Source organism: Nicotiana sylvestris, chromosome 2 (genome assembly GCF_000393655.2).
Source record: "Nicotiana sylvestris chromosome 2, ASM39365v2, whole genome shotgun sequence".
In the NCBI taxonomy this organism is placed as follows: Eukaryota; Viridiplantae; Streptophyta; class Magnoliopsida; order Solanales; family Solanaceae; genus Nicotiana; species Nicotiana sylvestris.
In genome coordinates this window covers 113,101,022-113,117,341 of record NC_091058.1, presented here as the reverse complement: position 1 = coordinate 113,117,341, position 16,320 = coordinate 113,101,022, and the positions used below count along the sequence as shown (strand labels likewise).

Genomic DNA, 16,320 nt, shown 5'->3' with positions numbered 1-16,320 from the left:
TCTGTTTCAATCTTTTTTCTGACTTCACAAATCAAAAACAACTAAATTTTCTACAATTCTTCTGCAACAAATGCAATTATGTCCAAAATCTCAATTATGCTACAACTGAATGAGAATTGGGATAGATATGGGAGATTTAGAAAATTTCAGGTCGATGGCATTGTAGTCGATGAGGATGCGAGTTATAGTCTATTGATTTCTACAATAGCACAGCAATTAATGATCGATACATCCGAAAAAATTATGGAAATCAAATACATTGTCAATGAGCATTGTCTTCCAATGAAAATTAGGAACGATGTGGGTGTTCGTGTATACATGGAGACGAAAAAGGAAAACAAAAACTTAGGATCATATCCGCTATGTATAATTGTTCGTGATTTCAATATGAAATTGAGTATCACCAATGAGAACACAGCTGCAGATTTGGCTTGTTAATTTTTCTATCAAATTCTGGTTGTATGTCCATATCCTACACTTTATCTACATTTTAACTACAAATAAATCATATGTAAGAGAGTATATATATATTCTCATAATATCTACAAAATTTCTACATTTATTCTACAATAAAACTACATCATTTGAAAAATTAATATGAAATACAGAATGTCAATGTTTGTACAAATTATCTACAAAATTTCTACAAAATGTTCATAACAGTATTTATCTTTATTTTCGTGCAGGTCCAACGTCTGGAACACTAAAGTTACTTGATGTGCCAACATCTTCCGTTATAGAGGAATATGAAAGTATAATAATAATAGATAGTACACCAAGTTTTATTGAAGTAGGACAAGTATACCAAGACAAGCAAACAATTGCAACTGCAATGAAGCACTATTCTGTCATGCACAAGTTCCAATTCAGGGTTAAAAAATCTAGTGTTAGAAGGTATGAACATATGAATGGTCAAAGATCTTTAATTTTTTAATTTTGTAGTTTATTTGTAATTTTTTGCTTCTTCAGTTTTTTCTTATGTTAATGTTTATTTGTATTGTAGATGAATTGTAGTTGTGTTCTATATAGATTGTATAATGTGATCATTTAAGCTAAAACAGTCTTTTTTCTTTTTAAATCTACATTTTAAAACAACGTTTAAATTGTATTTATTTTGTAGCTACTAGCTGATATGTGTTGGTGAAAACTGTACATGGCACTTCAAGGCAACTAGCATAAATGATTCTGCAATGTTCAAGGTCAGAAATTTCGACAGTCAGCACACATGCTCTTTAATGGACAATACATTCATACAACCAAACCTACTGCCATGGTAGTTGGTAGCATGGTTATTCCAAAATATTCTGATCCTAAGACAATTTACACACCAAAAGACATACAATTTGACATGTTGTCTGAACACGGCGTGAATCTAACCTACATGCAAGCTTGGAGAGCAAAGGAAAAGGCTTTACAGTTTTTGAGAGGTCATCCTGCTGACTCATACAGCCGGACGATAACTTATCCGGGGTATGTAGTTAAATTGAAAAAGCCGGACGATGACTGCTTCTTGTATGTATTTATTGCGATTTTTACGTCAATTAGTGGTTGGGAATATTGTAGGTCAGTTGTAGTAGTTGATGGGACCTTCTTAACGTCAGCATACAGGGAAATAATGCTAACAGCTAGTACAATAGATGCAGCAGGTATTGAAGTTTTATTGTAGAAATATTGTAGCTTGTATGTTTTTTGTAGTACTTGTAAATTTTTTGTAGATATATTATAGAAAAGTTGTAGTTTGTATGTATATGTCTTCTTCTGCATTTTTCCTACAGCCAATTAATTGATTTTTTCCACATAATGTAGGTACCATATTACTATTGGCATATGTTGTTGTTGATTCAGAAAATAACGCATCATGGAAGTGATTTTTTGAGCAATTCAAACATGCATATGGTGAAAGACCAAATATGTGTGTTGTTTCGAATCGTAATGAGAGTATCTTGAAGGCAACATCTATTGTTCATCCCAGCATACCACATTATTCTTGCATGTGGCATATTTGGACAAATATACGGGCAAAGTTCAAGAAAGAACATCTAAAGTTAAGTGAATTGTACTATGCCACGGCATGGTCATACACGCTTGATGAATTTAATGAAAGGATGTCAAAGATTGAAGAGATTGACCCCCGTGTTAAAGCATACTTATACGATATTGGCTATCATAGATGGTCTCGAGTACATGCTACGGTGAACAGAACTTGGACTATGACATCAAACATTGCAGAGTCGTTGAATGTTGTAACAAAATATGCAAGAGAACTGCCGATAGTAGAACTATTACAGTATATGAGGACCCTTCTTGAACGTTGGATGAAGGAAAAGTTATTGAAAGCAAAGGGTACATTCACATACCTTGGGTTCAAATTCAACAAAGAGTTGGATGACAACAGAACATTGTCGCACAAGCTTAGAGTAAGATCTGATCATTTATTGCATCAAATTAATTTATACAGGACAATGTAGATAATTTGTAGATATTTTGTAGATATTTTGAGTTAAACCGTATATGAATTGTTTTTTTATTTGTAATGTAATCGTAGGTGAGGGCTTCAACAGACTGCATCCATACAGTACTAAATGGTGTGAGGCGCTATATTGTTTGTCTTGAAAATAAGAGATGTAGTTGTGGGCAATTCCAGCTTGATGAATTTCCTTGTCCACATGCTTTGGCTGCTTTAAGACACAGAGATGAGTCTTTTGAACAATATTGTTCTCCTTATTACACAAGGAAGAACCTCTTGTGTACTTATGAAATACCAGTAAATCTCCTACCTGATGCAAGCAAAATGGAATGTGCCATAATATATATCTGAAAAAGTAGTAAATCCACCTACAGGAGGGAAAAGGCAGCCATGAAGACCTCAAAAAGAAAGATACAAAACATATGATGAAATAAATTCAAAGAAGTACAAGGTTTCATGTGGCAACTGCGGAGGAGAAAGGCATAACAAAAGATCTTGCAAGAATGCACCCAAAAAGAAATAAAATTTTATGTAGTTAACAGAAAATTTCATAATATTTTTGGTGAGTTCAGGATAACAGATTTTGATGTGTAATTGTTGAGGTTTTTTAAGATCATAATGTAGTTAGTTAGGATTTTTCTGTATTGAGATAATACTTTCATAGAGTGATTTGTTTATGAATGGTTTCTATATATATAATCTACCACCTTTTTACTATCTATAGCATCCTATACATTGTTGTTAATATATTTTTGCAATTTATCTACAATACAATTAGAAAAAAATTACATTAACTGGAATTGACAGAGTAACTACATTATAAATCAGTAGGAAAGGAGTTATATACTAAATATTGTAGATCAAGTACTGTTTACATTCAACAAATGAATATAAAAGCAACAAAAATATTGTTAAACTTTTCTACAAATTCAACTACAAAAAAACTACAATAGCTAGAGCTGCCATAATAGCTAGATTATATTTCAGCTAGAAAGAAGTTATATGCTAAAAATAATACAGATCAGGTACTTTTTACATTCAACAAATTAAATGTAAAAGCAACAAAATATTTAGTTACTGATTTTTACACTTTATCTTAGGGGTAGGCATCGGTCGGTTCGGTTTGGTTATGAATATTATCGGTTTAGCATATCGATTATCGGTTTACAAATTTAATAAACTGATAACCGAACCGATAAGATATCGGGTATCGGTTAATCGGTTATCGATCATTATCGGTCCGGTTATCGGTTTACCCGATAAGATAACTCAATATAGAGTTAAGCAAAAAAGAGAAGACAATTCACTGGAGTTAAAGCAAAAAAGAGAGAAATCCACATATAGTATACTAAATACTTACGCTAGAAGTAACTAGTAAGGTCTATGAAGAATGAAGATGAAGCAACTGAAGAGTGCGGTTGAGAAAAAATAGGAGAGATAGCATTTGTATATACTTAAGGGTATAATCATAATTTTATTAATTCTTATTAGGTTATCGGTTAATCCATTAACAAAATTGGTAAACCAAGGCCCGAACGGATAACCCAATAGTGAAAAAATTCTAAACTGTTATCGAACTGTTAACCCAATAACCCGATACCGATAACTCAATAAACAATTAACGGTTTGGGTTATCGGTTTTACCCGATACATGCCTAGCCCTATTTTATCTACAAAAAAACAACAAAATAATTACACATTTTTTGCGTTGACAGAATAATTGTATAAAAATTCAGCTGGAAAGGATTTATATGCTAAAATAATGAAGATCAAGTACTGTAAAGATTCAACAAGTTAATATAAAACCAACAGAATGTTTCCATTTGAACTACTATACTGGATAAGAAAAAAAAATAAAGGCTACTATAATTGTAACGCAAGTCTGCTACAATTAAAACACAAGAATATTGTTCAAAAACTTGTCTACCATCTTTCTTCTAAACTAGCATCAAGTCATCAACTAAACAATTGTACTACATGTTTAATGCAAAACATTACAACTACTTCTTCTTCCTCTGGACTCGTATTTTCTCATTCAAAGCTGGTGCACCTTTTCTCCTAGCCAATTTTCCTGTCACCTCACTTTCACTAATTGCCCCATGATCCTGCTTCTTTCTAGCATAGTCCCAAAGTAGCACTCCATAGCATCTACGGTGTTGATCAATATTAAAAAGGTCTTCAAGCCGGAATTGATAACTCTCCAAGACTAACATACCCTGCAAAGGCAGCAACAAATACACCACAATCACTGCAAAGATAAAAAAAATGTCAAAATTTACCAAACCATTAGGAAAAAAGGGTTAAATGTATAGAAAGAAAAAAGATTTTTGTTACAGTGATCCTTCTTTTTGTTGTGGTATCTCTCCGACGATCCACTGAATGTTAAGAGGGTCGGTAACAGCTTTCTCAATGTATGCCTTTGTATTCTTGAAGTTAATGTCTTTACGCTTCCCATAAAAACCGGTGCATGACAAATACAAAGGGATAATAACAGAAAACTTGTTGACACAAGATTCAACAATTGGGTGATTGCGTGAAGAGACCATGGAATCATGCGCATAAAATTGTCTGTCTGCAATGCCAAAAACAACCAACACCCAGTGGAATTTTTCTACAATGTTGACGGGCATGATGACATAATCAACTTCATCCCATGCAACATTTGCGAGTAGTCTATACCCCAATATATATTCTGCTACAACGTCCTGGGTTTTGACAACAGAAAACTTCTTTTCTTGAGGAGAATTTTGGAACTTTTCATAAATCTGATCAATCCTAGTCTTGAACACACAATCGGTTGTAGTAAACCTGGTCTTGTCGTGGGGGCCATACTTACCTCTTTTCCTCAAGTAATACATTATAACATTAATGTGCTGCAACAAAAACAAATTGCATTTATTCTACAAGTTATCTTCAAATATTCTACAGAAAACTACAAAATAACTACAATTCATCTACAATCAGAATACAAATTATCTATAAAAAATCTACAAATCAAATACATTGAATCTTACCGAGTCATTGAGGACATGTCCTGGGTGTGCCAGGGAAAACAACCACTCCTTCTTGTCATCAACCTTTTTCACTCCAAGATCTAACCATGGCTTAATTTGGTTGTCCTTTATAGAATACAAAGCCTTCCTCCTATATAAACAAATACAAATGAAAATAAAATTGTTGCATGAAGTGGATGTGTAAAAGATGAATACTGGAATAAAAGTGTCAAATTGTGAAAACTAACCTCTTTGAACCTGTGTCGGTATCGTGGTATAACCACTTGTGAAATTTATCCAACAACTCAGGATCTACATTTTAACCAATAACACTAGTAAATGGGTGATAGAGGTGAAAAATTTGAGGTCCAACCGAGGTGCTGCCACCAGAAGTGTATAAAAGGAGAAATGGTGATCGGGCATGCTTTCCCGGCTGCCTTGTTCTACCTTGATGCACGGGTGTTGTTTCATCTTCTATATGCTCGCCGAACTTAACCAACTGGGAGAAGTTATCAGGCAGCTCGAAATCATCAAGTGTAACCTCCTTCTTCTCACCTCCGAAGTCTTCTGAATCACCTACATTCACATAGTCTGCCTCTTCACCTACATTGTCATCTTCCTGATTCTGTTGTTCTGTTTTAGCTGCTACTGTCACTCCGTTAATTGAAGATTGTGCATGCATATCTTCCTCTCTGTAACACCATGTATATCTAGCTTAAATAAAATATACTTGAATACATTTTCATACCTGCATTCTCTTCATCAACTGCCCCTTCAAAATGTGTATATAAATCAACACGTGCTGGATGATTTTCTTTACCAAATGCACCTTCAACATGTTCTATTTTTTCATTAAAAATGTTAAATCATAATGGATAGTAGTGGCTTGACAGTTTAAGAAGATATGTAGGTGAGTTATAAGATCCAAATAAATCTGTAGAGCTGTGCCAAATATGCTGTATTTATTTATATATATTTTGTATATATAATATAGACAAATTATAGTTATTGTGTAGATAACTTGTAGATATTTTATAGATATTCTGTAGATAATTATAGATAAAGTGGAGTTATTTTGTAGATACCCATTTTACTGGTGCTAGCCTGCACTGGTTCTCCACTACTGAACTAAAATTGCTAATTGTTATTGCCTTTTGGTTGGTCAGTATTTTTGGTTGAACTCCCAGCAAACTGAAAGTTTTATATTAGTTAGGACATATATTTTAGAGGTGACATAAATAGTTTTGTTAATTTGAATAAAATTGAAATTTTATATTTGCATCAACTTGATCATTTGGATTATTTATCACCTGCAAACATTCTTGGCTGACTCATTTATTAGCACTCGAAGGCTACCTAGTTCTTCAAAGACATCTTTCCTAAATTTTTCAAGCTTTTCATCGACCTACATAATTAAAAAAATACATAGTTAACTTCAGAATATGTCTTAACATACACTAAAGAACAGATGCACTATTATGTATACATCACAATGCTGTTTAGGAATACATGTTACCTTCTCAAGACCTCTTTTTAACTTGCTTATTTTACGAAGAATAGATTCTTTGTCCTCTTTTCCAGTTGATTCTTTGGGTTCCAATGGAGGAGCATCAACTTTGGGATCCTCAGAAACATGTTCAACCTATTCAAATATGTACTCAACTTTATCAGGCAAAGACATCATTGAAAGCTCTTCAGGTGATTCATTTATGTTGGTGAACTGAATAAGGAAAAAAATAAATTAGCTTGATTAAGGCAGAATATGTATACAATTGTAGATATTTTATAGGTAAATTATATAATCATAAATAAAAACCATCTACCTTCATTCATTCAAGCTTGATCATTCTGTTTTCAATTGCAGCTAACCAAATCTGACCCTTACTAGCTGACCAGTTAAGTATGCGATGGATTGAATTAGAAATCATTATAGCTATATCAGTGTTGACGGAGGAGCAACACTTATACAACCATACTTGCATGGCTAGTGGGAATCTTCGAATGAGATAAGAATGAACGAAAGGATTTAGCTTGTGCCTAACTGATTCAATCAACTGTCTGTAAGACTGAATACCCCGTGCAAAAGTCTCGTACTGACCGGATTCCAACAAATAAAACCTAAAATGATCTACCAACCCAATATGGTCTCTCTCTGAAGGACAAATGAAGGATTCTATGAGATATAGAATACATAATTTTACTGCATCCTCATCATCTACCCAGCTTTTGTTGGTTACAATCTGTTTTAGGTATGTCTTCTCCACTTTTGCCTTGTTTGGAAAGTAATTGCTCATTATCTTACTGACATGATTCAGAGTGTAACCAAAGTCTGTCACCTCACATCTAAGACCAGTTATTAATGCAAACTCTCTCAATCTAAAATTTAACCTCTTACCTTTTAACTCAGTTAAAAAATAGGAAGCATCGGATGAATTCAATTCATACTTCATAAGAAGATGGATAGCTTGATTTTGCATGCATAAATTGAGAAATGACAGTAAATAACCAAATCATATCTTCTTGAATAGCTTCAAACCATTTGGAGACAAAAGCTCTTTAATTTGTTTAGGAATGCTAGGGTCACATAATATCTGGAATCTAAGAACCTCATAATCAACATTATGGGATGCAAAAAAATGTTCATTCTGCACAATCAATAAATATAATCTCACATTAATACAGTGCTTAAAAATATAGAAACAATTGCAATCTATCTACAAAATAACTTCAAAAAATATACAAAATATCAACAATGTTAATACAGATCAACAAAGCTACAGTTAATCTTCAAAATGAAGACAAATAATCTCACATTAATTCAGTGCTTAAAAAACATAGATACATTTGCAATTTATATACAAAATTACTACAAAAAATCTACAAAGCAGAAACAATACAGATTATGTAGATTTTTAATAACTAAAACAAACAAAATAACTAATGAAGAAATTACTAAATTATTACCTTCACCAATGACTGTTTTCGAACATTTTTAGGAGATTTAACACTAGGTTTTTTTTTTGAATTTTTCTTCTTTTTGGGAGTTTTTGAACTGGGAGCCCCTTTCGCTTTCTTTCCAGGTATACTGATAGGCACATCTTCTACAAAATCATCGACACTATCTCTTTTCGTTTCCTTTCCGCTTGTTTGATTGGCCTCGAAGATTCTCCAACATCAAAATCATGTTTTTGTTTAGTTATAGCTTCAGCCCTGATTTGACGTGGAAAAAGACTATGCTTCATATGTACAATTGCATGTGAAGATTTCCCTTGCTTTTTGGGTGAATGTGGTGATAATACACCCAAATCGAAAGAAGGTATATCAGCTTCTCTAGCTTTTTTAGGGCGGTGCTTTGAAGATTTGTTCTTCTTCATTGAGAAAATTTGAAATTGAAGATAAATGTGTGTATGAACTTTGAAGATTTGACTTCAATTTTGACTGGTTGTAGAAGAAAAAACTTGAAATTGGATGCTAATGGTGGGAGTTACATATGTTCTCTGGTTTTAGCAGAGGAAATAATGGGTTTGAAACGTGGGTGTGAGGTGATACGTGGGTGAGGGTGTGAGTTTGTGAGAGAGAAACGTGAAGGGAGGGGATTTGGAGGAATATACGGTACCATTAATTTAGGAAGGATATACAGTACAATTAATGTACCGTTATTTTTATATTATGGTATAAAATTGGTAATTACTAATTAAATATATTAAATGTAATTATATCAAAATTTAAACATTGAGGGTAATATAGGAATCTTAATTGCTCGAGATTGAAAACCATAAAACAATAGCAAAGAGCGGGCGCGTGCGTCAAGGACTTTTAGTTGGTCTAGCGGAAAGGAGTGGCACAGCAGTAAAAAAAATACGCAAAAACTGCTGCTTACATCATTTGTTACATAAGCATTCTTCTTGGATCTGCTTATGAGACCTTATATTGGGTAGTGTACCTGCTGCTTCGTTATGTATACCACATTAAATTCTGGAGTAGCACCATTGGGGTATATACTGTTCCTAGCATAAAGTGGCTTAGTACTAAATGTGGATCAATTGATGTTACCCCTTTTATGTGTTCTTTTTGGCGCTAATGTTCTAACGTTTACCTGATTTTCCAAATAAAACAGCGTCATATCCGTTAACACTTATTTTGGCAGATCGTCTCATGGTTACTTTTAATGCCACAAGACCAAGGTCCGGTTATACTCGGAGGCGCACCTATGTGTAATATTGAAAGGTCATCGGATCCCGTAAACTTCATCAGAAATCTTGTATATGTATATATATCTTGAAAATTATTATATAAATAATTTGAAACTTTGAACACTAAAACTCTAAAAGCCTTTACAGGCCACTGGTTGAGCAAAATAGTGATGCCCTTGTCACGTTTGCATCTTTATCTGGTATTATATTTTTCCAGATTTGTTCCAATATCAAGTTTGGTACAAGTTAAGTGGCATATGGGTGATCAACAAAAAAGTACCAAGCAAATGGCTAGTTGACTCAGTTAATTAATATGAATAGAATACTCTCTTTGTCCTAATTGGCTCAAGTAACGTTAGGGTCGTTGCCTTTCACATAATTTAAGAAACTAACTCTTGATGATGAGCAAAAAGTGACAAATAAATTGACAAACTAGATATCAAGTAACTATAGAGATACCCACCAGATTCAAAATGATAAATTATTCACGTATTTTCAGTTTTAGTGGAATTAGAATTTTTTGTTAAATTTCAGAAAGATATCAAAATAGCTTAAGGAATGCATCATGGAGAAGTTAACTTTTAATGTTTCCAGTTCACGTATGAATGAAGCAAGAACAGTATAATGAATAATAAGCCCAATATTCAGTTGTCAACTATATTAGTTATAAGGCGGCTTATATTAGTAAGGCAGTAAGGCGGCTTGTATAGTTTATACTAGCTATTTCTCTATATATTTTTTGGTCATTGTTGGAATTTAAAACATAGTAGCTGTATATTCAACTCTTCATTCAAAAGTGAAAAGACTTGTTAAAACTTAAACGAAGGGACAACTAAGATAAAATTCCTCTAAATTGGTTTAATTAGTTCCGCTAGCTAGCTGTCTTTTCTACTTCTTTTAATTTGCCCCTGCAAATTACCGTTGTTAATTAGCTTTTCCTTGTTGGATTTCTTAATTGGTATAAAAGTATAGCTAATTAGCTTTGAGAGTCATATTAGTGCAGCAAAATAATGGATTAGGCAACGCTAAGAGAGCCTTAATTTGAATAGCTGTGAAACATAATTTAATGACGGGAAGAAGGTTGCAGATTATTAACTAAATTCAACAAAGCGTGAATGGTAGAAGAAAATTATGTGTATACCTATGCAAGTCTAGCTCTGGAGTCTTCAATCTTGACAAATTGCCTTTTCCTGAGAACAACAGCACAAAATTCCTGTTTCTAGAATAATTTGACCTACACTAACAAAAGAGATTTATTCCTATGGAGTAAATCCACTGAAGGAACATATGCCTAAACTGTAACACTGTATCCTTAGTTCTAACACCAGCTTTGGTTTTACTTTCTAATCAAAAAGCGAACTTCATTTGTCTTGAGACTAATAAACACTATTTATCACTTTTGTTTCCCCCAATATGACAGAGGAAGGAGAAATTGAACTGCATTTACAAGGGAAACTAGACCATTTTGACGCCAATTTATCCATTCTACAGCATACTGAAATATCCATCTTGAAAAGAGGAAAAAAAACTTAGAATGATCCACTATCTTAGCAATTGAATAAAAGAATTTACACCATCTCCAACTCTAAACCTCACTCTTTTGAGAGAGAAAAACCCATGTCTATACAAGTTTCAAATAGGGAAAAATAACTGAATTCGAAAAAAGAAGCAAGTAATTCTTTAAACAACTTTGTCAATAACTTGTCCTCAATGAACCTCCTGTGACAAATATGATCTCTTAAACGTCCCTCTAGATCTTCCGTTGATAGAATAAGACTGGATTGTCTACCACTCTACGCCTTAAACCTTTCTTGATGTTCTTGGCTATCTCTGTCAAGATATTTTCAAGCTACAGAAGATGTCCCTAGGCAGAGACTTGAGCTTGGATTTCAAATTTTAGCCTACTTTGTGAAGTCTTTCAAATATGAATATCAACTGAACTCACCTTTCAATTCAATGGGACTTAAAGAACTAATCCAACTTAGACTTGATCCGGTGAAATTAAATAGTCCACAAGCGTTCAAACAATTTCCAGGGAACCATTTGATCTCGTGGACCCTGATTTGGTGGAACTGTTCTTGGTTACAGAATGAGGAATGGATCGCGTGGAACTGTTCTTCGTTACAGATTGGGAAATGGATCGCGTGGAACCTTCCTTAGGATTGGAATACATGATCAATGTTTTCACTATTTGTCTGAATTTCCTTCTATAAGTAGGAAACTTAGAAACACTTCTAACCATTCCCACCATCCTGCCAAAAGCAACATAATTTCATCATTTACTGTACCACCACACTCAAATCCAAGAATAAATCTTGTTTCAACCCTTCAAATGTTAATGAAAATTTAAAGAAGAGGCTTACCTTCGGCTTATGCCTTCAATTTGAGCAGCTCTAAGAGAATCTTGAGGCGCCAAGCTTCCATTTTCCCAGGCCTTAAAGCGTTCAGAATTGCTTTCGAAAAGTACAACTTTCTCTAAAAACCTCATTTCACCTTCTTCTAGACTTAGGACTCTAATTTGTTCCTTTAGGACCATAACTGGTTGGAAAAACCAGTCCAATAATCTGTCTTGAGGTCTGTTCAGGTGAGTGATCTCAAGATCCTCGAGAAGGAACAATCCGTACGATCCAGCTTTAATGGAATAGAAGATGATCTGTAGAAATGTATAACATGGTAAACCAACATTCACGACTGCAACATCAAGTCCATGTTTCGCCTTCAACCAATCATCTAGGTCGCTGGGAGTTATCACTTTCGCGTCCAATAATTCCTTGCCCCTTAATTCACATGATCTTATCATGTTCTGCCACACCTGTTACATTTTTTGTGAGATGTCAATTACCCAAATTCATAGTTTCCTAGACAAGAAAATAGGATTCAGTATATGAAATTTCTGTTGAATTGTGTGACCATCTCACTGGCCCCTTTCTTTACTTAATTATATTCTCAACGTAGATATAGGGTCATAGGGATGTTTACTCGAGTAGATCATTTCACATGTTTGTCAGCATTCTTGCTAATTTAGCCTTTTCTTCTGGTGTACCTTTTACTAAAAAACCCGTAAAACAATGCAGAAAGAAAAGCATACCTGCACCGTTTTCACTTCTTGTATTGCCTCCCTGACTGATCTAGATGAGGTTAGGCTCGGCACAAGCATTGCAGGTGCTTCAGCAAATATAGAGTTTAATCTGCCTTGTACTGAACCATTTCGTTTCACAGAGTACTCCGACGAGTTGGATGACTTCTTGTTTCGATAACGAGGCCTGGCAAAGATTAAGCTGATCAGTAACTTAGATAAGAAAACAGCACAGAGTAAAAATGAAGAACTTGAGTAATTACTTTGGAAGAATGGACCCTTCTCGAAGATAAAGCCAATCGTTTGTATACTCGTCAAACTCTGCCACCATTGCAATCACAAAAGCAACACCTCTTTGGAAGGACCTTTCCTGAATTCAGATAGTTTTACTAATAATAAATCCGACTGTCACACTAAAATAGCAGAATTGAGAAACTAATGAGGCAAAGAAATAAATTAATTACCTGATAGACAATAACAGCACCATATAATCCAATGAAAAAGCTAGAGAAGATAGCCATTACAACACTTCCAATGACAACAAGAGGCCACAGAAGGATAGTCAATCCAGCAATAGGAATGCAAGCAGTTTCAAGAAATGGACCTTCGCGACTGATCAGATCATGTATGAGTCGGTACCATCCCTTGAACAACATAAATGGGCTCTTGACTACGGCTATAGCAGTGTAAAGAGGAATTTCCACAATCAGACCTAGTATACCAACCATGATACATCCTGGTACATGGATGAATCTGCAATACAAGACTAAGCATATTACTACATAATGTGTGAATTGTGAAATACTGGTATTCAATTCCCTGGACAACCACCATTCAATTCAACTATCCGCTGGCTATTAGTGTATTTTAACCTTGTGAAGCAGGTTATTTTACGACATTAGTTACCCAACTAGGAATACTATAGATGGTTACATGTTGTTGTAGGTCATCTTAACTTTATGGTGTAAAAATATTGTACGATGTCCGTACACATAATTTAATCTCTTTTTGAATGGCTTCATCTACCTTATTTTTGGGTAATGTCTGCTACTTAATACTTATAAAACTTCCTAGAATTCATCCAAAAAAATCTCTTCTCATCTTCACTGATCAGTTCTTCAGACTTTTTCTTATCATTTTCTAGTTTCTACACTTAGCATTACCTTTTTTCCATCTTATTTTTCTTGATTGCTACTCTTTTTCTTTTCTTCCTCAGTATACTATTCCTAGTGTCGAAAATATCTTAATGTAATTATTGAGGGCACGGAGGCGGAGCTAGAATTTGAAGTTTATGAGTTCTGAATTCGTCACCGAACCCATAACTCGTCTTAGCTACTGGGTTTGCAATTAAATATTTATACGTATTTTATAAATTTTCTAATACAAACACTGAGTTTTAACAAAAGTTACCGACGAACCCATAGTTAATGCTCTCCCTCCGCCCCTGGGCGTGGGGGAAAGTCAACCACATTTATTGACTTTTTCCTCAAAATACTACTCCGTGCTAATAGAAAATGAGCATGATACCGTGTACAACAATGAGACAGATTCATTCTCCCCTATTTCTTTTTTCTCTGAAAGTTTTTATATAGAAACAAACCTAAAAGGTTGAAGGTCAAGAGAAGAAGGCGAATGACGCAGCTCTTTCAAATACATTGGATAAGAATGATAACACATATCTGCACAATCTCGGACGGCAGTGCAGCTACCTTTTATGGTTCCCCATGTTCCATCCTAAAAGTTGACCAAATCAAAATCAACAAAAAGACATTATAATACTAACTAAACTGCAGTACCAAACAAGAAGGGATTCTTACCACAATGCAATGAATAAACTTGTTAAATTCGTCGTCATGTCTAAAAGCTTCAAAAGCAGAAACCCAGGGAGCAAAGAAGCCATATCCAACTCCCACAAGAACAGTACCAGCTATGCTTAAAACCAACCATATTCCAAATAACGCAGGCAAAGCAAACAAGAAAACAACTTTAAGTGGCGCATCAAATCTATTAGTCCTGTTCAAGAACGAAGAAATGCATGTTATAATCATAAAAATACAGAATTCAACTTTGGACAATGGCCTAAGAAAAGCATTTACTTGAAAAGGGTGTAAACTGTCCAGAAAACATGTGCTGGGAAGAGACATAGGATTACTCCAACATTTCCTATAATAAGTATAAGGCCAGCAATTGGACCCACTAACACACCTGCATCATCAAATTTTGGAATTGAGAACCAAGAATGACACATAATATCAGAGCAAATAATCACAAATTCATATATTAAAAATCTTCAAGGGTAGAAAAGATTACTAACTTTTAAGAGCACCCAAAAGTAAAGCAGAGCAAAAAGCAAAAACCACATAGACGGCATTGAGCCAATTGTCCACGTTGTTGGACATGTCTAGTTTTTGTGTTAAGAAAAAACAGAAACTGGGGAGATGAACTAAGAAGGACAATTTTGTTGAAATTAAACTTGGGATGAGAGAAAAAAAAGAGAGAAGCTGGGCGGGCAGGTTTCTGGAACAAGAGACAAAGAAGATGGAGTATGATTTTAAACCAATTAGCTTGAAACGAAGACTCTTTAAGAGTTATTGCCTTGGTCCATGACGTAAGGAGGCTTCTAATTTTGCTTAGGGATGAGTCTGAGTCATTGGAAGATAATTTGGCGTGCAACTTTTGTTATATTATAATATCAAAATAATTTTGCACGACTTTTCTTTCTTCGCTATTTCTTTCATAAATTAAAGTCAGCTAACTTATTTTGAAAATCCTGGAAACACCAATAAAATATATTTTTGTCTTCTAGAAACTGAGGCGAAGAAGTTGAAATATTGCTTATGCTTCAAAAGGAATAGCTTCTACTACTTGATTTCTTCTCATAATAATTAATGTACCTGAAGTTCTGCTACCTATTTTCAAATGACTAAGATATTACAACTTAGACTGCAAGAAATCCACACAAAAACTAAGCCGAATTTCTAAATTTAGATATTACGAGCAAACTGCTATTATACTATAAATTGAAGTTGCAGTCTCATGATTTATTTCTTTTTACTTGATTATCTGGTATTCAGAATCTATTGATTTAAATTTTCAAAAGTGCAATATAAAAAGTTTAGCACTTAATATCTGCATCTTCAACTTACACATAACAAAATTCCCTCGCACATTCACCGCCTGCTCGTATCTCCAAAAAAAAAAAAAATTAAAAAGAAAAATATTACAAATACCACTTATTTTTCTGTGTAATATGACTAGAAGAGAAATGGGGGTTAAAACAAATTTTCTTTTTGCGGCAAAATAAGCCTTAGATACTACATTTGTTGAAGATATATATGGGCAATGTATTTTTTTTTTCTTTGTAATTGGATGTGCTTTTATTACAAAAAGATGATGAAATGAAAATAATAGTAGTGAATAGTGATAAGATAAGAAGCAAAGGAGGCATGTGGTGGGTTACGTGTGAAGCACAAAACAGAAAAGTTTCCGTCCTCCGACGGGGGCTGCCAAAGATGATAGTCAATGCTAGCAGGCGATTAATTTTGACTGAAGTGAAGAAACCGTCATGTTTTAGCTAATTGTTCCATAAAC

General features: G+C 34.1%; 2 protein-coding genes across 2 annotated transcripts; one reads left to right on the top strand and one right to left on the bottom strand.

Moving 5' to 3' along the window:
• The first annotated feature begins 1,910 nt into the window (after positions 1-1,910).
• On the top strand, positions 1,911-2,818 carry LOC104248517 (uncharacterized). The gene is made up of 2 exons (XM_009804784.2): positions 1,911-2,417; positions 2,546-2,818. The coding sequence occupies exons 1-2, from the start codon at positions 1,911-1,913 to the stop codon at positions 2,816-2,818; spliced, it is 780 nt and encodes a 259-aa protein (XP_009803086.2).
• Positions 2,819-11,162: 8,344 nt separating this feature from the next.
• On the bottom strand, positions 11,163-15,338 carry LOC104248514 (uncharacterized membrane protein At3g27390). Its single transcript, XM_009804780.2, has 9 exons — positions 15,044-15,338; positions 14,826-14,934; positions 14,547-14,742; positions 14,330-14,463; positions 13,194-13,482; positions 12,993-13,099; positions 12,742-12,916; positions 12,017-12,465; positions 11,163-11,905 (listed from the first exon to the last, which is right to left on the bottom strand). The coding sequence occupies exons 1-9, from the start codon at positions 15,126-15,128 to the stop codon at positions 11,674-11,676; spliced, it is 1,776 nt and encodes a 591-aa protein (XP_009803082.1). The 5' UTR covers positions 15,129-15,338; the 3' UTR covers positions 11,163-11,673.
• Positions 15,339-16,320: the final 982 nt, after the last annotated feature.

Excerpts from the sequence above, each read along its gene's own strand:
- LOC104248517 (XM_009804784.2), top strand. The coding sequence starts at position 1,911 with ATGTGTGTTGTTTCGAATCGTAATGAGAGTATCTTGAAGGCAACATCT. Across the intron at positions 2,418-2,545 it reads CATTGTCGCACAAGCTTAGA|GTGAGGGCTTCAACAGACTG; the intron begins GTAAGATCTGAT and ends ATGTAATCGTAG.
- LOC104248514 (XM_009804780.2), bottom strand. The coding sequence starts at position 15,128 with ATGTCCAACAACGTGGACAATTGGCTCAATGCCGTCTATGTGGTTTTT. Across the intron at positions 12,466-12,741 it reads AAGAAGTGAAAACGGTGCAG|GTGTGGCAGAACATGATAAG; the intron begins GTATGCTTTTCT and ends AAAATGTAACAG. Across the intron at positions 11,906-12,016 it reads ATTGAAGGCATAAGCCGAAG|GATGGTGGGAATGGTTAGAA; the intron begins GTAAGCCTCTTC and ends TGCTTTTGGCAG.